This window comes from Pongo pygmaeus, chromosome 5 (genome assembly GCF_028885625.2).
Source record: "Pongo pygmaeus isolate AG05252 chromosome 5, NHGRI_mPonPyg2-v2.0_pri, whole genome shotgun sequence".
Classification (NCBI taxonomy): Eukaryota; Metazoa; Chordata; class Mammalia; order Primates; family Hominidae; genus Pongo; species Pongo pygmaeus.
The window spans coordinates 27,308,724-27,331,428 of NC_072378.2; the positions used below are offsets into that span (position 1 = coordinate 27,308,724).

The 22,705-nt window shown below is 42.3% G+C and overlaps 3 protein-coding genes across 6 annotated transcripts in view; 2 read left to right on the plus strand and 1 right to left on the minus strand.

Moving 5' to 3' along the window:
• The window catches only part of ZNF391 (zinc finger protein 391), an 83,173-nt gene that overhangs the window by 30,463 nt on the left and 30,005 nt on the right, over positions 1-22,705 (plus strand). The window lies entirely within an intron of this gene.
• Positions 8-21,898, minus strand: LOC129038076 (putative uncharacterized protein C5orf17). 3 transcript variants are annotated; one of them, XR_010126608.1, is made up of 3 exons: positions 19,538-21,898; positions 5,249-5,319; positions 8-2,481 (listed from the first exon to the last, which is right to left on the minus strand). XR_010126608.1 is itself a non-coding variant. In XM_054490621.1 (2 exons), exons 1-2 carry the CDS (start codon positions 19,740-19,742, stop codon positions 5,264-5,266), a joined length of 261 nt encoding a protein of 86 aa, XP_054346596.1. In that variant the 5' UTR covers positions 19,743-21,898; the 3' UTR covers positions 5,082-5,263. The 3 variants fall into 3 exon arrangements, 1 of the variants encoding a protein (XP_054346596.1); XR_010126609.1 differs by lacking the exons at positions 8-2,481; positions 19,538-21,898 and adding an exon at positions 8,850-10,675 and having other exon boundaries at positions 5,082-5,319; XM_054490621.1 differs by lacking the exon at positions 8-2,481 and having other exon boundaries at positions 5,082-5,319.
• Positions 2,609-3,087, plus strand: LOC129038074 (multiple coagulation factor deficiency protein 2 homolog). The gene has a single exon (XM_054490619.2). It carries the CDS (start codon positions 2,689-2,691, stop codon positions 2,971-2,973), a length of 285 nt encoding a protein of 94 aa, XP_054346594.1. The 5' UTR covers positions 2,609-2,688; the 3' UTR covers positions 2,974-3,087.

Below are 22,705 nucleotides of genomic sequence, written 5' to 3' on the forward strand. Positions count from 1 at the left end.
TACTTGATAGGAAAGTACTATGTCACTGGTTTGTGTATTTACCATACTTTTTATTGTTATTAGGTTGGTGCAAAAGTAATTGCAATGGCAAAAACTGCAATTACTTTTGCACCAATTTAATATTTTAGAGTGTACTTCTACTTATTAAAAAAAAGTTAACTGTAAAACAGCCTCAGGCAGCTCCTACAGAAGGTATTCCAGAAGAAGGCATTGTTATCATAGGAGATGACAGCTCCATGTATTATTACTGCTCCTGGAAGACTTTCCAGTCAGCTAAGATGTGAAGCTGTAAAACAGTGATATTGATAATCCTGACTGCCCCTCTGTCTACACCTGGTTTCAAACCATATGGTGTCAGTACCAGGCTGGACTGCACCAGCAGTCCAGGCAGCAGTGGCACCCCAACTAGACATAGCTGTGTACCATGTCCTATTAGGAATACAAGAACACCCTTTCTAACAGTGAAGGCTCAGGGTCTACGGGTGCCTCAGGCCCCATGGCCTTATCTTGCATTAGGACTACAGGTCCCAAGACCTCTTGCAACTCTGCTGCTAAGGGACTTATACTTAGCGTACTCCACTGCTCTAAGTAGGTGCCCCGCTTCGCTAAAGTGGATGTCTGTGCTGTCCCAGTCTGGGGGGTCGTTGCTCATGAACGCACCCATCCCACTATTGGGTAAGCCATCTGCACGGCTGTAACCCGTCTGGCCACGCTCTTATGAACCTGAAGGGCGGCATATATGGTTATTAACTGCTTCTTTATTAATGAACACTGGGGCTCAGCTCCCTTTCATAGCTGGGACTAAAAGCTGACTGGCACTTCCAAGCACTCCATATACTGCCATAGGCCCTAGCCAACTCTATTTGTGGTTACATGCACATCTAGTTTAAATGGGCACCCCCGGTTAACTACCCACAGGGTTTATGTCATCAGAAGGGCTGTTTCAGCCTCATCATCCCAATCCCAGGCAAGAGGGGTGTTGCCACTTCCAAACCAGCAAGAGAACTAGAGGTTAACATAACATCATTAATAAGAAAATGATATATAATGGGGCTATACATATAGCCCTGCAGCAACACTGTGAAAGTCCATTGTCGCCCTCCCATGAAGGTAAACTGTCCCTGGCTCTCTGGAGCAATGCTGGTTGAGAGGAATGCATTGGTCAAGTCCACCACACAGTGGCACCATCCCAGTTCTGTTGTCAAACGGTCCATCAAGTCCATGACAGGTGGCACAGCTGTCAAGTCTTGCAAAACATCCACCCCCAAGAATGTCCTCAGGCATGCAAGAGACATACACAGTGCATAAGTGGAGAGCCAAGCAGCCGATGCCCAGGTGCAAAGACACAGGTTTCACTTTCACTGACCAGCTTTCATAGCTGTCTATTCAGCCTTGCCTGGAAACTTGTCCGGGTCCAGGGACCAGTGGATTGCCAAGTCCATACATGGCCTTTGGTTGTCTGGTGTCCCCTACCAAGCCAGGCACCTTGGCCAGTTCTCTTATCAAACACAAAAGGCTTTACACTTCCACCAACTGCAGCAGGTACTCTTTGCACTGGAACACTCCGGCAGGACCAGGTTGCGCAGCAAGATCCTTCTCCCGAATGACTTGCACCAAGTCTGTACACGACTGCCAACATTACTTGCTTAACTCCTGCAACTTAGCAGGGGCACAGACACCATAGGAAGTGTGCTCCACCACAGTAGGGGGTCTCTGGCCCACCCTTGGGGCCCAACGGTTGCTCATGCTCTATTTTCTGGCAGACCATTGGGTGAGCCTGTAACAGAGGTTCTTCCTCCCTGCGTGCATCCCGCAGGGACTGGGCAGGCACTTCCTGCAGCAAAGTCACAAACATCCGTGTGACTCTGGTGGTAAAAGCATGCTGCATCTCAGTGCTGTGCACTTCCAGGTGCTTCAGCGCCTTCTCCACACTTGCGGGGGACCCATCCGCTGCCTCCCGTGTTTCCACTGAAGCCCATCCTCGCAGCACAGCTGCCACTGGGTACCATAGCCCATGCTGCAGCCACATAGCCAACCCAGGAACCCTCACAGGCTGAAGACCTACTCACCTCATCCCATTCTCATTGCCAATTGTTAGGTTTAGGGTTTGGGTCCAGCCCATGCTGAGGTACAAGGGAGTGGGTCCCTGGGCAAATAGCTAACAGAACACTTGTGGGGGACGTAGGCAGGTGAAAGATGATTTTATTCAGCAGCAGCTCTCATCAGCAGCTTACTCACATAGCTTACTTACACCAGGTCTCTCACACTGTCCACCCTGTCTCGGCTGCTTGAGCCGGCTGCTTGGGCCAGCTGCTCCCACACACAGCTGCAGGGCTGGCTCTCCCTTGCTTTCAGAGTTAGCAGCTTAACTCTTTCTCTCTATGGGCACGAGCTGGTTCCTGGCTCCCCCTGCCCGTCTGCCAGTTGGTCATTCTTCCTTACAGGAGCCAGTAGCTTCACTCTCTCTCTGGGCAGCAGCGCCTGCACAAGAGCCATGTCGAGCTAAGCCCTGTGCACAGTGTCAGCAGGACAATTATACCTTTTACAGACAATAGTGGCTCAGAGCCAAGTATGAACTTACACAAACAGGTTATATAACAAGTGGAGTTGTGTGCCTGCACGCCAAACTCGCCGAGTCATGCAGGCCTGGATGTCCACCTTGGCCTATTCCTTGACCCAAACACATCCATGTACCTTACAGAAGGTGTCATCCACAAACCAGAGGCAGAGATGTCACTACAAGAATTGCAGCTCCATTACTTCAAAATGCACGATTATGATGGCAATTATTTGCTTGATGGCTTAGAACTCTCCACAGCCATCACTCATATCCATAAGGAGAAAGGGACTGAACAGGCACCACTAATGAGTGAAGATGAATTGATTAACATAAGAGATGGTGTTTTGAGAGATGATGACAAGAACAATGATGGACACATTGACTACGCTGAATTTGCAAAATCACTGCAATAGATGTTATTTGTCCATCTCTTGGTTATATGCAAATGTGACCTGTGATAATGTGATTGAATACTTTGATAATGCAAAATAACTCATTTCCAACTACTGCTGCAGCGTTTTGGTAAAAACCTGTAGCAGTTTGTTACACTGGGGTGAGAAGGGATCAAGAGAAATGAAAGAGAAGAGAAATGGGACATCTAATAGTCCCTAAGCACTATTAAATACCTTATTGGACAAGGGCTTGCTTTTTAAAGCATCCTTTCAAGAATATTGAATAATTGGAGCTGAGTACTCAGGAGCTTCACTGTAGTAGAATACTGCTAGTTTCTTAATTTTAATTCATGTTACCTGAAAAATAAAACAACAGGCTTTGCCAAGTGGACGTTTTTCAGTAACAGTGAAGGAGTGGAGTGAATGTCAAATGTTTGCCCTGGTGGTTCCTATCTCTTCAGGTAACCATGGTCAGTATTCTCTAAAGTTCCCCTGGCCTAAAAGACTAATTGCTCTGGGCAAATGGATATTTATTAGACTATTTCAAAGCCACAGCATAAGAAGAATATCAAATATTGAGTTCAGCCTAGCCACAGAGTCTAAGATTCTGTATCCTCCAGCCCTCTATCATTTTGGAAATGATATACCACTGGCTTAAGTGATTAATCTTTTTCAGATTTTCAGTATTTTATACAACTTACTGCTACATCCTTATACTTTATTACTTTTCTGTCTTTTTCAACCTGGGAGAGACCTTGAATTTAAATGTTTTCTAATCAATAGTATTTTAGCTTTCTTTATATTTCTATTTCACTCTTGTTTCTAGGGTTTCCTTTTTTGCAGTTTAGGAACTTTTAGGAATGTCAGGACTTTATTAGCAGGGGTAAAACTACCAACTAGCCTAGCTTAAGTAGGAAGTGAAAAGATAATTCACCAAACAATGATTAACCTGATAGAAGTTCTATTCAGGAGAAATACTGTTTAAATTACCTCTTTTAGCCTGAATACATGGATTCTTTTCAAATCAGGAAAGATTAGAAAAGGAACCCTAAAAATCTTTTAACAGTGTGAATCTTAATAGTATTTGAAAATGAGAAGAAGTAACAGATTGTCATTTGGTTTATTGGATGTGATGGACATGCTGAAAGGATGATTGAATGGGAAAAAGAGACTGCATAAGATTTGCTATAAGATAGATAGAGACTTATTTTCTTTCTTAAAGTATTCTTATAAGAAAACATGGCTGGGCGCAATGGCTCATGCCTGTAATCCCAGCGCTTTGGGAGGCCGAGGCGGGCGGATCACAAGGTCAGGAGATCGAGACCATCCTGGCTAACATGGTGAAACCCCGTCTCTACTAAAATACAAAAAATTAGCCGGGCGTGGTGGTGGGCGCCTGTAGTCCCAGCTACAGGCCTCAGGAGGCTGAGGCAGGAGAATGGTGTGAACCTGGGAGGTGGAGCTTGCAGTGAGCCGAGATCGCACCACTGCACTCCAGCCTGGGGGACAGAGTGAGACTCCATCTCAAAAAAACAAACAAACAAACAAAAAAAACACAAAACGAACAAACAAAAAATATATATTTGTAAAAATGATCTCCTGTGTCAAGTATTTGTGTAGTCAGAGCTAACTTGTAAACTATTCTTGTAATATCTCATTATTTTGAAAGATTTATGTAATAAATTCTGGATATATGACCAATAACAGTGATGAAACAAACAAAAAAAGTTATGGTAAGTTAAGGTCAATTATTGAAGAAAAATATGTTAAAAATAAATTTAGTGCAGCCTAATATACAGTGTTTATAAAGTCTACAGTAGTGTAGTCTTCATTAGATGAACTATAATGTCCTAGGCCTTCATATTCACTCACTACTCACTCACTGATACCTAGAGCAACTTCCAGTCCCGTAAGCTCTATTCACAGCAAGTGCCCCATATATGTGTGCCATTTTAAAATGTTTTATACTGAATTTTTACTATACCTTTTCTATGTTTAGATATATTTTGATACACAAATATTTACCATTGTATTACAATTGCCTTTAGTATTCAGTACAGTAACGTGATGTACAGGTTTGTAGCCTAGAAGAGATAGACTATGCCATATAGTCTAGGTGTGTAGTTGGCTATACCATATAGGTTTGTGAAAGTATACTCTATGATGTTACAAGGACAAAATTACCTAATGATGCACTTTTCAGAACATACTGCTGTCATTAAGTGACATGAGTGTAATTTAATTCACCACATTATGGGAAGAGGAAATTAAAATATACAGATGTTGAATGACTTACACAAGGACCAGGATTTTACTCCAGTTCTGCCGACTCCAGTACTGGATCTCTTAAGCTGGATCCTAGCAGATCTGAGAAAGAAAGGGAAATGTGTAAGGAAAGTCAGAGAGGTGGGAAAATGTTCTCAGTTTGTTTAAGTAGGTGAACTGACTTGCTTATGGCAGAGGGTTCAAAGAAGTTGAAAAGAAATTGGTGATTTGGAATTTCTTAGCTACATGATGGCAGCCTTTAGTATTAGCTTGCATTTGGATTTCATCTTTTAAGCAATAAAGGAATTATGGGAGGTTCTTTTTTTTAGACAGAGCCTTGCTCTGTCACCCAGGCTGGAGTGCAGTGGTGCGATCTCAGCTCACTGCAACCTCCACTTCCCGGGTTCAAGCGATTCTCCCACCTCAGCTTCCTGAGTAGCTGAGACCACAGGTGTGCACCACCACGCCCGGCTAATTTTTGTGTTTTTAGTAGAGACAGGGTTTCAGCATGTTGCCCAGGCTGGTCTCAAACTCCTGACCTCAGGTGATCCACCTGCCTCGGCCTCCCAAATTGTCGGGATTACAGGCATGAGCCACTGCGCCCAGCTATGGGAGGTTTTTGATCATGGTAGTTAAGTCTGGCTTGAGGGTGAAGATTAATCTGGTAGAAGAGACTGTATGGTTCAGAAATGAGAGATGGTAGGCAGAAACTAGATGGGAAGCTGGGGTTCTTAAAATAGCAGTATTGGGAAACAGAAGTGGACAGATGAGGAAACTGGTGTCTTTGTGCTACTACAACAAAAACTTATGTGGGGTAATTTATAAAGAATTTTTTTTCTCACAGTTCTGGGGGCTAGAAGTCCAATGTCAAGGCACCAGACCAGTTGGTATTTGGTGAGGGCTTCTGTGTGCTTTCAAGATGGTGACTTGTTGCACAACCTCCAGAGGGCGCAAATGCTATATGGCCTCACATAGCAGAAGTGACGGAAGGGCAAAAGAGGCTTAAAACTCCAGGCCTTTTATGAGGCACTAAACCATTCATAAGGAATGAGTTCTCATGATTTAATCACTTCCCAAAGACCCCGCCTCCTACACCACCACAATGGGGATTAAGTTTCTATATATGAATTTTGGGGACGTTCCAAAAGCAAACAGAAATGGAAAGATCCAGTGAAACTGGTGACTAGATACGGGCAAGGGACCAGTGGCTACATTCCTTAAAGTGGTATTGTTACTTAACTTACATGTAAGCTATTAGGGTGTGCAGAGGGGGATTTCTGACATACACTCAGCAGTAATGAACACAAAGCATAATGTAGGTTGAATGTCTGATGAAAATAGCCTATATCTTTAATACAAAGTCAATAAGTAGAACCAGAAACTTTGGGGTTTGCAGTGAGGAAGTCTAGATAGAAGGCCCGAGGGTAAGAGTGATCCAGAGAAGTCAGACCTATTTTGAGAAGAAATTAAGTGTCTTTTAATGTGGCCTGAATTACTGTGACTTGGCTCTCACATTTAAGTAGAACATCTTCAAAATAATCTCCTATTTTACAAGGAGCCTATATCTAGGTGCTTGGCATGGGCCCTTACTTTTCTGTCAGCCAGCAGGTGGAGGAAGAGAAAGGCCCCTGTGGAGGCCAGCCGCCCTCCCTCCTCACTTGCCCAGGGCCCCTAGTCCATCCCTTGGTGGGAATCCCAGTAGGTGAGGAGGGGCATGACAGCTAATACTGCGGGGTGGATGAGGAGCCTCTGGACACTACTCTCCGGATGTGCTCCTGGCCCGTCACGCCCCCAGTAGGCTGGCTGGGACCACCGCAACATGGTGGCTGTGGGCATTCCTAGAAGATGAGGGCCAGCAACTGCCACAAACTCCATTTGACAGCTTTTGGGTGGAGCCATGGGGGTTGGGTGGGGCGGTATTTAAAACAAGATCAACCGAGAGCAAGAAGAGCTTGGTGTCCTAGAACTGGCCAGCATCTCCTAGGAAACATAGTCTGCTGGGTTGCACGCTCAGGGCCACACGGTTCCACAGCTGGTAGGAGTTGTCCCAGGCCACCATCAGCGAGGTGAAGCAAATGCTCAGAGCAGAGAGCTGGGCTGGTTGGGTCAGCACGCCTTCCCTACTATCAGGAGCAGTGTAGGGTTAGAGACAACCAGGTCCACGCATGTGTATGTTTCCACAATGTCAGGCTTTTACTAATGCTATTCCAGTCACAAAAGTCATGAGCTACATGCAGTTCCCAAGGTGGCAATTCTCATTAGTACTTCCCCTTCATTCTGTAGTCAGCGCTATGGGCACACAGGCATAAGCCACTCCACAAGTCAGTCAATATTGTAAATATTGACAAAAAGAGTCAAACTCTAAAATATTTGAAGAGATTTATCCTAAGCCAAATATGAGTGACCATGGCCTGTGACACAGCCCCAGGACATCCTAAGAACATGTGCCCATAGCTTGGCTTTATACATTTTAGAAAAACATAAGACATCAATCAATACATGAAAGATGTACATTGGTTTGGTTGGGAAAGGCAAGGGCTTCCAGGTCATACGTGATGAGAGAATCACTTGAGCCCAGAAGTTTGAGGCTTCAGTGAGCTATGATTATGCCACTGTACTCCAGTCTGAGTGACAGAGCAAGACCCTGTCTCTGAAAGTAAATAAATAAAAATTATATGGCAAAGGATATGAAGGAGATAGAAAGTATAATCATAGGATAATAAGATTTAAGAGGCCAGGCGTGGTGGCTCATGCCTGTAATCCCAGCACTTTGGGAGGCCGAGGTGGGCAGATCACCTGAGGTTGGGAGTTCAAGACCACCCTGACCAACATGGAGAAACCCTGTCTCTACTAAAAATACAAAATTAGCCAGGCATGGTGGCACATGCCTGTAATCCCAGCTACTCAGGAGGCTGAGGCAGGAGAATCACTTGAACCTGGGAGGTGGAGGTTGAGGTGAGCCAGAGATCATGACATTGCACTCCAGCCTGGGCAACAAGAGTGAAACCTCCGTCTCAAAGAAAGAAAGAAAAAAAAGAGATTTAAGAAAATGAGTTTGAGGGAACTCCAGACAGTTAAATCCATACCTTTTATGGTTTGGGGAAAAGCTTTAATTTTTATCTCAGATTATAAAACCAGTCAAATTCATTTTAATATTCTCTCAGAAATATTTAAATTGATAAAACATAATGTTCACTCATTTTTAATTATGACAAATTTAAAACATACACAAAATTAGAGAGACTAGTAAAATGGACTCCTCTATGCTCATCGTTCAGGTTTAACAGCTATCAAAATTTTGCCACATTTGTTTTATTTGTCCCTTTTTTCTTCATTTTACTCTTTTGATATTTTAAATAAAACTGAGACATCATGTAGTTTCATTCCTACATATTTCATTATGCATTTCTAAAAACGATGGACAATTTCTTACCTAACCAAAATGCTACTATCATACTTAACAAAATTAACAGTAATTCCTGGTATACCCTTCATTTTGTAAATAAAACATAACTTGACTTACATCTTCTGTTTGGGAAATTTGGAAGAAACAAAGGTAGCCCTGGGTCTGGATGTGGATCCATGCTAAGTTTAGGGGTTGAAACTGGACCTTTCTTCCATGTGACTCTCACCTTTTCTATTCAGATCCTGGAGTAGAACTGCATTAGCTGAACTCAATGGATCCTTCAGAGCATTGGCTTCCTGCTGGGGAGCTGGAGATTTGAGATCTCAAGAACTACTTTCTAATATTCTTGTTCACTATGCATCTTCTCTGATAAGCCTGGTCCCATCACTGATAATTTCCTCACAACTTCATAGTCTAAAATTACTCATTGAACAATGAACATGTGGAAACCAAAATTAAAAATATCTAAACCATCAGCAAATCCTGTTGGCTTTACTTCAAAATTGTTCTAGAATCAAACCATTTGCCACCATTTTCACCCTGAACCAAGCTACCACCATATCTCTGCTAGACTATTGCCTAACTTATCTCTTTGTTTTCATCCTTGTCCCTCTCAACCACCCCCATCGCTCATACAGCCTATTTTCAACACAGTAGCCAGAAGAATCCTTTTTAATTGTTTGTTAAATCATGCTGCTCCTACTCAGAATCTTCCAGTAGCTTTTCATCTCACTCATAGTAAAAGCCAAAGTCCTTACAGTGACCTACAAGACCCCACATAGTGTGGTCCTTCATGACCTCTTGAGTCTAATCTCCTATTGCTCTATTCTCTTTCACTTTACTCTAGCCACACTGGCCTCTTTGTTATTCTTAAACATACCAGGCCACTCTTGCCACAGAACTTTCACATTTGCTATTCCTTCTGCTTGCAGGGCTTTTACTCAGATATCCGGATGGCTCTTTCTTTCTCTCACCTTCTATGACACCTTTTTAATAAGCTGTTTCTTGTTACCCTATTTAAAATTATGATACATATCCCATTGGTGTTTTGTATCCTATCTTGCTTTATTTTTCTTCATAGTATATACTCCATGCTTTTTGAAGATTTTATTATCTCCCCCTTCAGTCAGACACAAGTGAGAGTTCCCCATAAGCAGGAAGGGAGGTTAGCAAACAATAGTGTTATCGAAATGCAACTTTAAACGATCTCTCCTGGCCTTTACCCTTTGGAAGTGAGTAAGGTACAGGAAAATTACCTAAAACACCCATGGGCTCATGCCTCATGACAGTATGTGACCCTGAGCAAATCATTTAATCTCTTTGAGGCTGTTTCCTAAAATGTAAAATGTTGTTAAAAGTATCTTCCCTTCCTACCTCACAGGGATATTTTGAGAGGAATATGAAATGACAGGAAAAGTCTGTAATGAGCAGTAACCATCTGTAATGAGTATACAATGGGCTGGTTGTAATCTCAGGCTATTGATGAGCTGGCTATAACTCAGTGGGGGCTGTTGGTGGGCTGAGCTACTCTACAGTTGGTTCGGGAAGCCCAAAGAGAAAAGGACTCTTACATAAGTCCTGAGTCAGACATCAACTTTATGCTTCTAATGAGTAATCATTGCTTAGAAAGGTTATATGATACTCTGTTTTGCTCTATCTTGGTTTTCAGCTAGCCACATTTTAGTAAAAAAAAAATTATCAAAGAAAAATTTTAATGTAGAAAACCCTCTGTAATTATATTTCTGTTACTGGAAAAGACTGACACTGTTGGAACTTTCAAGAAAAAAATGCTTTTCTCTAACTTTAGGAAGGACATGGGTTTGAGAATTATTGGTATAAGAGTTTAGTAGATGAGGAGAGGAGGTTTTTCTTGGATGCAATAAGGAATTAAAGAGACTGACTGTAACACGGAGTTAGTCTCAGGTTGCCAAGGTCTACCATATACTTTATGTTTTGGAACATTTCTTACCTCAGAAATCCCATTACTTCCTTTGAAATACAGGGACTAAAAAGTTGTTCCAGGCTTCTCTTGTCGTGTGAAATGAGTCAAGACATTATAGTGGTTGAAAAAGTGGGCTCTGAAGTTGGAATCCTGGTTCTGTCATATATTGGCAGTGTGACCTCAGGCAAGTTATTTAATCTCTGTGTCTGTACTAGTTTGCTAGGGCTGCCATAACAAAGTCCCACAAACTGGGTGGCTTAAACAACAGAAATGTATTGTCTCACAGTTCTGGAGACTAGAAGTCCCTACTGAAGGTGCCATTGGGGATGATTCCTGCTGATGGCTCTGAGGGAGAATCTGTTCCAGACCTCTCTCCTAGTTTCTGGTAGTGTCAGTCATTATTTTGCTTGTAGATGGCATTCTCCCCGTATCTTCACATTATCTTGCCTCTTTACTTGTCTTTCTCTGTGTCCAAATTTTCCCTTTTTAAGGATGAGTCATACTGGATCAGGGCCCATCCTAATGACCTCATCTTAACCTGATTATCTGCAAAGTCTATTTTCACCATCTTTTGGGGAGGACACCAATTAAACCTATAACAGTGTCTTAGTTTCCTTGTCTATAATATGAGAATGGTGATAGCTACCTGACAGAACTATCGTGAGAGAATTTTGAGTTAAGAGATGGCATATATTTAGAATAATTTCTAGTCTATAACAATTACCCAAAAGGATAGAGGGTAAGGTTTACTTTTGTAGACTTGGGAAAATTAATAAACCTAAATTGAAAGGCAGATCATCTAGCACAGATATCTATTACCAGGGCAGATTTGGCTCACCATGCTTCCTAGTCCTTTCTCCCTATCTTCTGTGGAACAAGCCTACTGCCCAATTCTCTGGTATCATGACAATATCCTAACAACCATGAGAAGGACTTGCCTTTAGTTTCAGGTATGAGGATAAGTATATGTCTCTGTTTGAATCTCTCCTCCCCTTATTTTTCCCAATCATGGGACAATGTTCAAAAGGCATCAGGTCCTTCAAATATCATTTGGTATTTTAGGAGAGCTGAGTGTCAGCCTTTGCCAGTCATTCCCAGGGTGTGTGACCCTAGACAACTCTTTCTCTTATCTGGATCTCACTGACTCCTGCTATAAGAGTTTCCTTATTCACATTTACATAGCACTTTGGAATTTTCAAAGTAATTTTGTTATGAATTTGTCTTATTTAAGCCTCACAACATCCTATTGCAGTAGGGTTATTATCATTCCATTTTATAATAATATTGAGGTTTAGAGAGATGATTTAGTTGAACAAGATGACACAGATAGAAAAATCCCAAATTATCAAAATCTAGTCCCTTGACTCTTGAGTCCAGTGCTTTTTGCATTATCCTGCTGTGTCTTAGGGATACTTTGTCTTCTCATTTGCCTAAGACTGAACTAGTGGAACATCCCCTTGTTAGAATGGGAAGACCAATCCCCCAGGCATTTAGTCCATGCCTATCCCAATTCTGGGGGTCATGAAAGAGTTAAGGCAGTATAGCAAAGAGAAAAAAACACTTCCAAAATGCTTTGAAAAATAAGCATTTTCTAGTTTCAAAGTGACTCTAAGAGGAAATTACTGCACATTGCAAAGCAAAAATGTCAAAAAATATATTTTTTCACTCCTCTTTCTGATTTTGATCCCCATTTTTCCTATCTCCTTCCTAAACTCTTTATCAAAACCCTATTCCAGCCTAATTTTTCATTTTCTTGCTCGTTCCCTTTCTCTCTAGACAATTCTGGTTTTTTTTTTTCCCTCAATCCTTTCAGGGTTCCAGGGATGTTGGACTTTTATCCCCCATTTTCTGAATTCCCTTGTCCCATGAGACTGCCTTCCAGACTGGTGTTGGACAGAGGAGGGAGACTGGCTTTCCGCTTCTTTTTCTGACCTTGGCTCAGAACTTTGAGAAATCCTGGAGAAGAGTCCAGGACAGCCTCTACTTGCCAAACTCTATATAATCATGCACACATCCTTTCTTTTCTGGTCCTCAATTTGCCCATGTGTAAATAAAGAGATTGGATGGACTTCATTGCTTTAGGCCGATTCTGGTTCTGAGAGTCTAAGCAGGACAACTTCCTTCAGACAAGCAGGGCTTTAATGGTGAAGTGAGAAAATGCTCATAAGAATATTGTTAAATAGAAAACCTGAATACTAAACTACGTATGTAGTATAATTTCAGCTATGTAAAACAAAATAATTTACTAATTCAACTTATATGTACTGAGCACTCCACAATCTACAACTTTTTCATTTTGCTTCATGTTGACACTATAGGAGATGCCTCACTAGTGTCATATGGACAGGGACTGACCAGCTAAACCAAGTTTCGTGGGCTGTGAACCTCAGCCCCATAGGTCCAGAAACTGGGTATTTTTCAGGGCACTGATGTTGCAGAGTCTCTTGGGGACAACTCACAATAGCAAACCTCACAAAAGACAGTTCCTAAATATATTTTGCTGAAAGCTAATGGAGGCTGTATCTTTCCAATGAAATAATTCATGGGTTCCATGTTTTAAGGTGTCAGAGAGAAGACTGCTTGTTGATCCTTGAGTCAGAGGCCAGGGAAAAGGTAGTCATGAGGGAGAGCCTATTGAGGCCACAGGGGCATGTTTCTGTGTCCCCATGCCATAACAGAGTACACGTTGCTAGTGACTAATATGCTCCTGGGTGGACTCCACATCTCTCCAGCCCTGGATAGGACCTGGCAGATCCCAGTCCTTGAGTTCCAGGGTTTTTGGCTCCATGATGACCATCTCCATTTGGTTAATATATTTTGTCCTGAGATTGGCACTTTGAACTTTTCATTTTTATTTCAATTCATTGATTAGGTAAATTTGTATTCTACTTACAGTATGTATTTGTGCCTGTTTTCCTCCATACTTGTTCACATTTGATATTGACAATAATTTTATTTTTTTCTGCCTAATAGGGAAAATGGTATTTCATTGTAATTTTAACTTGCATTTTTCTGACCCTAGGCAGTTGCACATCATGGTATAAATTTACTGCAGATTTTTTTTTTCTTTTCTGAATTTTAATTTATATTTTGTATCCTTTTTGCTATTTGGTTGTGTGCCTTTTTAAAATTGATTTATAAACATTACTTATATATTCTGGGTATTATGCCTTTATTTGTTCCACATTCTCTTCCCAGTCTGTAATATATGCTTTAATTTGGCTTCTGTCATTTTAAATACAAAAGTGCTAAATTTTAATGTAGTCATGAGTGTTTTCAACTTTTAATTCATGAGTATTTTTATTTTTTTTGGTCTCATGGTGTCTTCCCTACCCCAAAAATGTAAATCTAGTGTCCTATATTTTAAAATATATTTTAAGTTTGTTTCTTCACACTTAGAACCTTTAATCCATCTGATATTTATCTTGTTAATTGAGTAAGGTGATGAACTAATTGTTTTTTTCTATATTCATAGCTAATTTTTCCAACCACTTTTTAAATTTTAATTTTAGTATTTATTTATTTATTTTGAGACAGTCTCACTCTGCTCTGTTGCCCAGGCTGTAGTGCAGTGGCACAATCTCGGCTCACTGCAACCTCTGCCTCCCAAAGGTTCAAGCTATTCTCCTGTCTCAGCCTCCCTGTTAGCTGGGATTACAGGCCTGCACTACCACCTTGGTGAATTTCTTTTTATTTTTCAGTAGAGACAGGGTTTCGCCATATTGGCCAGGCTGGTTTCAAACTCCTGACCTCAAGTGATCCACCCGCCTTGGACTCCCAAAGTGCTGGGATTACAGGCGTGAGCTACCACACCTAGTCGCCTACCACTTTTTTAGAGATATTCATTATCTTCCTAAGATTTGAAGATCCTAATTCAGACCTTGTTTTGTGATTCTGTACACTTTCCCTGCAGGGTACATATCTAATTTCAATATTCAAATAGATAGATAGATAGATAGATAGATAGATAGACAGACAGACAGACAGATGATGTCTAAAGCTTCCTTAAGCCCAGGCTAGTATCTCCATACTTTCAACAGTGAAACCCAAAATCCTTGATTTATCAGTGACTCATCTCTTCTCATGCTCCACAACAATCTTACAGCAAATCCGCTAAAATATATGTAAAATCTGACCACTTCTAACCACTTCCACTGTGAGTACCCCTGTCTGGGCCACTGTTATCTCTCACCTGGATTCCTGCATTGCATTTCTCCCAGCTTTCTCACTTCCCCTCGTGCCCCTCCACAGTCACATCTCAGCTAGCAGCCAGAAAAATCCTGCTAAAACTGAGTCCGATTGTGTCACTTCTTTGTCCCAAAGCCTGCACTGGCTCCACATCTCACTTGGCTAAGCTCACTCCTTGGGTCCCGAAGCCACTATTCCCTTTGTCTGGAATCCTTTTCCCTTTCACATCTGCATGGCCAAATGCTTTATTGCCTGTCAGTCTTTGCTCAAATAGCATTTTCTCAAGAAGCCTACACTGCAATTGCAACCCTGGTTACTCTCCACAACCAATCTTGATACTCTACGTATTTTCCATAGCATTTATTGCCCTCTAAATTACTAACTATCTGATAAATGTTTCTATGGATTATAATATTCCCAGGTACCCAACAAATATTTGTTTAATGAATGAAGGAACCACCTACTAAATACTTCCTTTTGTCTCTCAGGCATTTCACATTCAGCCTGTTCAAAATTCATTAGTTTTTTCCCAAAACTGTCTATTCCTCTATGCTAGGTGGCTAAGAGTCAGTTTCTTTCAACTCCCCCTTACTCTCACCATGACAGTCTTCTCTGGCCACAACTGTGCAGTCTGTGAGCACCAAGCCCTGCTCCTTAATCCCTCCTCTCCCTGCTGTCTCTCCATGCCCAATGTTAGCTACCCTGGTTGAAAGGCACATCATTAGTAGTTGCTGGTGTCTGTGAAGAATGTCCCACCACACCATATGTCCTCAGGGGAATATAAATTAAAATAATAATGAGATACCATTATACATCTATGAGAAAGGCCCAAATCCTGAACACTGACATCACCAAATGCTGATGAAGGATGTGGACAAATAGGAGCTGTCATTCATTGCCGGTAGAGATGCAACATGGTACAGCCACTGTGGAAGACAGTTCAGTGGTTTCTTACAAAACTAAGCATACTCTTACTATACAATTCAGCAATCGCACTCATTGGCATCAATACAAAGGAGCAGCTTTATTCACAATTACAAAAACATGGAAGTAACCAGTATTTCCTTCAGTAGGTGAATGTATAAACAGCAGTACATCCAGACAATGGAAGATTATTCAGTGCTAAAAAGAAATGAGCTATCAAACAATGAAAAAACATGGAGACAACTTAAATGCATATAAATATGTGAAAGAAGCTAATCTGAAAAGACTGCATACTGTATGGTTCTAACTATATGACATTCTAGAAAAGGCAAAAACAGACAGTAAAAAGATCAGTGGTTACTAGGAGTTAATGAGGAGGGAGGGATTAACTGGTGAAGCACAGAGGATTTTTAAGTCAGTGAAACTACTCTGTCCATACTCCAGTGGTGGATACATGTCACTATACATTTGTTCAAATCTACAGAATGTACATCAAAAATAAATCCTAATCTCAACTATGGACTATGAGTAGTAATATGTGTCAATATAAGTTCATGAATTGTAACAAATGTACCATTGAAGGAAGTTGATAATGGGAGAGGCTATGCCTTTGTGGGAGCAGCTGGTATATGGAACATATCTATACCTTCCACAGTTTTGTCATGAACCTAAAACTGCTATAAAAAATAAAGTCTATATTTATCCAATCTTAGGACCAAAAATAAATAAGAGATGAATTAATTAATCAAGGCAATGATCATCAAGGGCTGACAGCATAACCATTACATACCTCCCAATATTAGTATATGACACCACCTATGAAGTATCTGTCCACGTACATATATATGACGCTAATCAAGCCCCTTGAATTTATTAATTTATAGGAAACATGAACAAAAGATATCTGTTAAATGACACTGGAGGAATATGACTAACAAAATACAGTACAACTATGGGAAACTATATGACAACCCAGCTAATTCAACAAAAAACCGACAGATGGAGTTTGGTGATTGCGTGGTCCCCTTGAACCATCCGAGGCAACTATGCATTTTCTCTAGAAATTCAGAGAGCAGGCCTGGTGTGGTAGCTCACGCCTGTAAATCCTGGCACTTTGGAAGGCTGAGCGGGAAGTGATCGCTTGAGCCCAGGAATTTGAGACCAGCATGGGCAACATAGGGAGACCCTGTCTCTACAAAATATTTACAAACTTAGCCAGGCTTGGTGGCACATGCCTGTGGTCCCAGCTACTGGGAAAGTTAAGGTGGGAGGATCGCTTGAGCCTAGGAGGTCGAGGCTGCAGTGAGCCCGTGGCTGTGGCACTACACCCCAGCCTGGGCAACAGGACGAGGCCGTACCTCAAAAAAAAAAGAAAGAAAGAAAGAAAAGAAATTCAGAGACCACTCTGGCACATACAGCAGAGTCTAACGACAAATGGTCTGGACGACCTGATGTTGGGGGTGACTGTATAGATTCCACACATTCCACTAATACCCCAGCCTCAAGCAACAGAGATGTTCCTTTTCGATACTCTTTTTAAGGGTTCTGAGATGTCTGTTTTTCGCTTTTTTACCCTTTGAAGATTGATTTCTTCTCCCCTTTAACCTTATCTTTCTGTAATCCATACCCTTCTGTGAGGCTTGGAAACAAAACGACAAAAAAAATCTACCACTCACCACCTCTTTGATAATTATGGAGGATTTTGCTGTTTTACCTTAATCCTAATCTTCCCTGGTAAAGCAATCAGAAATGGCTTCAATACCAGCAGTTTTTGGATATGTTCCTCATGTGATTCTCCTGTTTCCCAAAATCTCAAGCTGGAAAAGCTCTAGGTCAATCAGCACCATGAACGCCATACAGTTACTATCTGTTCCCTGCAGTATCGCCCAAACCCGATACACTGGGCTGCACTTTTTCCCATTGTCAAACAAGGGCTCCAAACCTAGTTTCAGAGTCTGACACACAGGAACTTTCGTATACCAGAATTTCTTTCGTATACAGCACCCGGTTATGCACAGCTTTCTCCCTCGTCCTCCGGATTCAGTGTCTGCCGTTATGGGGTTCATAATCGAGATCCTAGGTCCCTCATCCCCTTTAATAGCAGGCAAGGGCGCGCAGAGACTCAGGTCCCTTCTCCCAAAGTAGAAATGGCCTTGAAAGGAGGCTGAACCTCGGAAGTGGCCTCGGAGGGAGGCCTAGCAACCGCGCCCTCCTCTTTTCCCTGCCTCTTGGATGCTAGTCGGGTACTCGGCCTAAGTCTGCGAACTACAATTCCCAGAAATCTCCGAGCTGCTTATCGTCACCGTACCTTAGACTCCATTCCCCAGAAGTCTTAGGGAGGATTTCCACGCACCTCATAAACCCCGTGTGAGGTCATCGGCTTTCACCCTGAGAATCTAAAGGCTGGCGGGTTGGGTAAAGTGCTGTCTGTAGTGGGTCTCGTTTTGCCGGGATTGTCCAGCAGGAATCCCTTCTTTTCACCTCTCTTTCTAACAAAGTGATAATTCAGAATGCTACCTTTGTCCTTTTTTTGTTAGATTTTATTCACTTAACATGTATTTTCCAAGCCTATTACATTCGTCTACATTTCTGATTTGTGGGCTGTGAGACTGAAGAAAGATGAGCCACTAGATAAAGGTTTTCACTATCATTATAATAATTCAGCCCATCAAAGGTGGCTTGATCCTTCCCCCAACATTTTCCCTGCTAACCCCTCCCCTTCTCTGTCCTCAGAAATACGCACAAATACACACCCTGAAAAGCATAAAGGGATGAAAAGCAAAAAAAAAAAAAAAAAAAAAACACCCCTCAGATCATCGCTGGGCATGTTAGTATATGCTGTTTCAGCTTTTACAATTTAGATATTTATGTTTATTACTTTTTATGATATATACAGAAAAAGGTTATGTGTAATATGTTTATGCTCAACAAAAATGTTATATAATGCATACTTAAAATGTTTACATATTTATCTTAAAACTTTGCCGATGTTAATATTCTTTTACAATATAATTTTTAATGCTGTTATCTAAGAACTAATCTTGTACCGTGTATCAGCATTTCTTTGCAGGGTTCCTGTTTATTTGGAATCTCTAGCAAGTGCGTGAGTTTGCTATTGTTGAAATATTATAAAGTTATTTTATTAGTTTTTGTGTCCGGAATTGGTGGGTTCTTGGTCTCACTGGCTTCATTCAGTTTGTTCTTTCTGACGTTCGAATGTGTTCAGTTTCTTCCTTCTAGTGCGTCCATGATCTTAGCTGGCTTAGAAGTGAAGCTGCAGACCTTCGCGTTGAGTGTCACAGCTCTTAAAACAGCACGCCTGGAGTTGTTCATTTCTCCCGGCGGGCTCGCTGGCTTCAGGAGTGAAGCTGTAGACTTTTATGATGAGTGTTACAGCTCATAAAAGTGGTGTGGAGCCAAAGAGTAAGCAACAGCAAGAGTTATTGCAGAGTGAAAAATCAAAGTTTCTGCAGTGTAGAAGGCGACTCAAGCAGGCTGCTACTGCTGGCTCGGGCAGCCTGCTTTTATTCTCTTATCTGGCCCCACCCACGTCCTGCTGATTGGTAGAGCCGAGTGGGCTGTTTTGACAGGGCGGTGATTGGTGCGTTTACAATCCCTGAGCTAGACACAAAGGTACTCCACATCCCCACCAGATTAGTTAGATACAGAGTATGGACACAAACGTTCTGGAAGGCCCCACCAGAGTAGCTAGATACAGAGTGTCGATTGGTGTATTCACAAACGCTGAGCTAGACACAGGGTGCTGATTGGTGTGTTTACAAACCTTGAGCTAGATACAGAGTGCCGATTGGTGTATTTACAGTCCCTGAGCTAGACATAAAGATTCTCCACGTCCCTACCAGACTCAGGAGCCCAGATGGCTTCACCCAGTGGATCCTGCACCGGGGCTGCAGGTGGAGCTGCCTGCCAGTCCCGCGCCGTGCGCCCGCACTTCTCAGCCCTTGGGTGGTCGATGGGACTGGGCGCCGTGGAGCAGGGGGTGGCGCTCGTCGGGGAGGCTCGGGCCTCACAGGAGCCCATGGAGGTGGTGGAAGGCTCAGCCATGACGGGCTGCAGGTCCCGAGCCCTGCCCCTCGGGAAGGCAGCTAAGGCCGGGTGAGAAATCGAGCGCAGCGCCGGTGGGCTGGCACTGCTGGGGGACCCAGTACACCTTCCGCAGCCGCTGGCCTGGGTGTTAAGCCCCTCATTGCCCGGGCCGGCAGGGCCGGCCGGCTGCTCCGAGTACGGGGCCCGCCAAGCCCACTCCCAACCGGAACTCTAGCTGGCCCGCAAGCGCCGCGCGCAGCCCCGGTTCCCGCTCGCGCCTCTCAAGCTGAGGGAGCCGGCTCTGGCCTTGTCCAGCCCAGAAAGGGGCTCCCACAGTGCAGCGGTGAGCTGAAGGGCTCTTCAAGTGCGGCCAAAGTGGGAGCCCAGGCAGAGGAGGCGCTGAGAGCCAGCGAGGGCTGTGAAGACTGCCAGCACGCTGTCACCTCTCATTGTGACAATGACCTCATGGTTATGTTTAAAGGAAGAAAAAATCCGTACATGCTAACAAGTCAAACAGTAAAATGTCTGGAACTTTAAAATACTTCAGGAATAAATGAAAGTGGGAAGTAGGGGCAGGGATTACTGAACAAGATTGGCAAAGTATTGATCATTGTTGATGTTAGTGAAGGATACACAGGAGTTCACCATACTGTTCTATTTTGTGTCTATTTGAAATTTTCTGCAATAAACTTAAAAAAAAAAGTATACCAGCATTCCTCTTAGAACAAGTGAAACCAGCTAATTCCTTCCTGCCTTACGTTCAGGTCATTCTTGGTCACTGCTCAAATGAAGAATTTTCACCTCCGCTGTCATCTTCCTACTGCTCAGTGATCCTTTTCCCTGAGACCCATCCTCTTCCTAGTGTTTCCACAGTACCTCTGAAACTAAATATATCTCAACTCTTCCCAGAACACCCTTTCTATCTTCGGGCTGTCTCCCATATCTCATTCTTTTCAGATACTGCTTCCTTATCAAGATCAGAGTTCTTATTCTCCTGAGTCCAAAGACTGTGGCGGTATCCCATAGATTGCCTCTACCAATTTCAAGCACACTGATGTATTTCTACTACAGGTTTCTAAAACCACATCTCCTTTGAGGTACAAGGCACAATAAGGAACAAACTATCTGGCTCTCGTACCCCTTATCTCCCCTTGTCACCATCATCTATACAACTCCTAATCCCTCATACATACATCTAGCATACATCTGTCATCTGGCTTGTAGCCTTCCACTCTATCTCATGTCTCAGTTAATCCTGAGTGACATCAATGTGCCTGACAGAGTAGATGCCCAGTAAATATTGAATCAATCAATATCCACGTGTATGAATCATGCAGCAAACATTCGCTTTTTATCTGCATCCCTGGGATCTGGCAGGCAGGAATCCCCACGCCTGTGAGTGATGCAGCATCTGCGGCCTGTGCTTTTCTCCTCCCACTGGTGAATCTAATCCTTCTCTTTTTAATTCTTGTTCCAAAAGTCCTCCTCCTCCTCTGCCTTTAGAAGGTGCCTGCCATCTGCTCCCCACCCACAACCTTCTGTCCTTCAGTGTTCACACCCACCACTTAGCTCCTATCCATCCCAACTGCCAGAGATACCATTTCTTTCTGCCTCCTGTGTGACTTTGCCCTCAAACTCTACAATTTTCAATCTCTCCTTTTCTAGTGACTTATTTCATTATCATTTTAAGCAGGTCTAGATAAGTCCCTACTATTTAAAAACACCTTCATTAAACCCACACGCTATTAGTCAGCAAGCTAATTCCTTTTAATACAGTCAGATTTCAGTTCCTTTGGGCTATTACTATTTCCTTCATTCTCTTCCTTGCCATTCACTTATTCCATAGCCTCTTAAATTTGACCTATCTCTCTGAAACTCAATTATGTCCTATCTTAGGGAAAGGAAAATTAAAACTACACTGATAACATTTCACCAATCAGATAGGCAAAGATTCCTAAATATAACAACATAGTCTTTGTCAAGACTGTGGAGAAAGAATCAATTTCATGTATTGATGGTAGGGGTAATAACCCCACGAATATCTGGCAGACTTAAAAATTTCTCTACAGAAACCTAAATGGCAAACAGCTAATGAAAAAGAATGAAGCAACTCTCTATATGAAAAGATTTCTAGAATGTATTATTGAGTGAAAAAGAGCCAGGTATATAACACTCTATGTAAAAAAAAAAAAAAAAAAAAACAGATTTAAAACAAGAATGTGTATTTATATTTGCTTGTCTTTACCAAAGCTCTGGAAGGATGAACAAAATAATTAAAGTGGTTACTTGGGGTTCTTAGACAGATGGAGAACAGGGGTAGGAGTGACAAGTTTTTCGTTTTTATACTTTATGATTTTTGAACCACATGACTGTTCATATTTATTCAAAAACTTAACTTTTCTGAGAACTCCACTAACCCCTAATTGGTAAAGCTATTCTTCCTGGTACAAATTCTAACTCTGTAGCATGCTATACCACCAATCCTTCCTTGGAATTTCCTCATCTAGTTTTGAGGGCTTTACCCTCCTAGTTCTCTGACTTACCTTACTTCTCATTCTTTGACTCTTCTGTTTCTTGGATGCAGACATTTTCCAAAGTTCTGTCTTTAGCATCTTTTCTCTGTCTCTCTCTAGTCTCTTTCTGCTGCAACTTAAACCATTACCTCTGTGTACTAGGTCTACATCTCTGCACAGGGCCTTCCTCCTGAGCTCAAGACCCACATTTCCAGCTACTCCCTAGTTGTCTCCAGATCCATATCAGCATTCTGTTGGCACCACAAACTAATGTGTCCAAAAAGGAGCTAATCATCTTCAATCCAGCTTTTTCTATTGGCTACCACATTTGGTGGTGTCACCTAGCCAAAAGAGGGCATTTTGGTGGTCACAATAGCTGGGAGTGCCACTCAAATTTAGCGGGCAGAAGTCAATGATGATAAACATCCTAAAAGGTCTGGTACAGTCTGGCACAGCAGGAACTGTCCC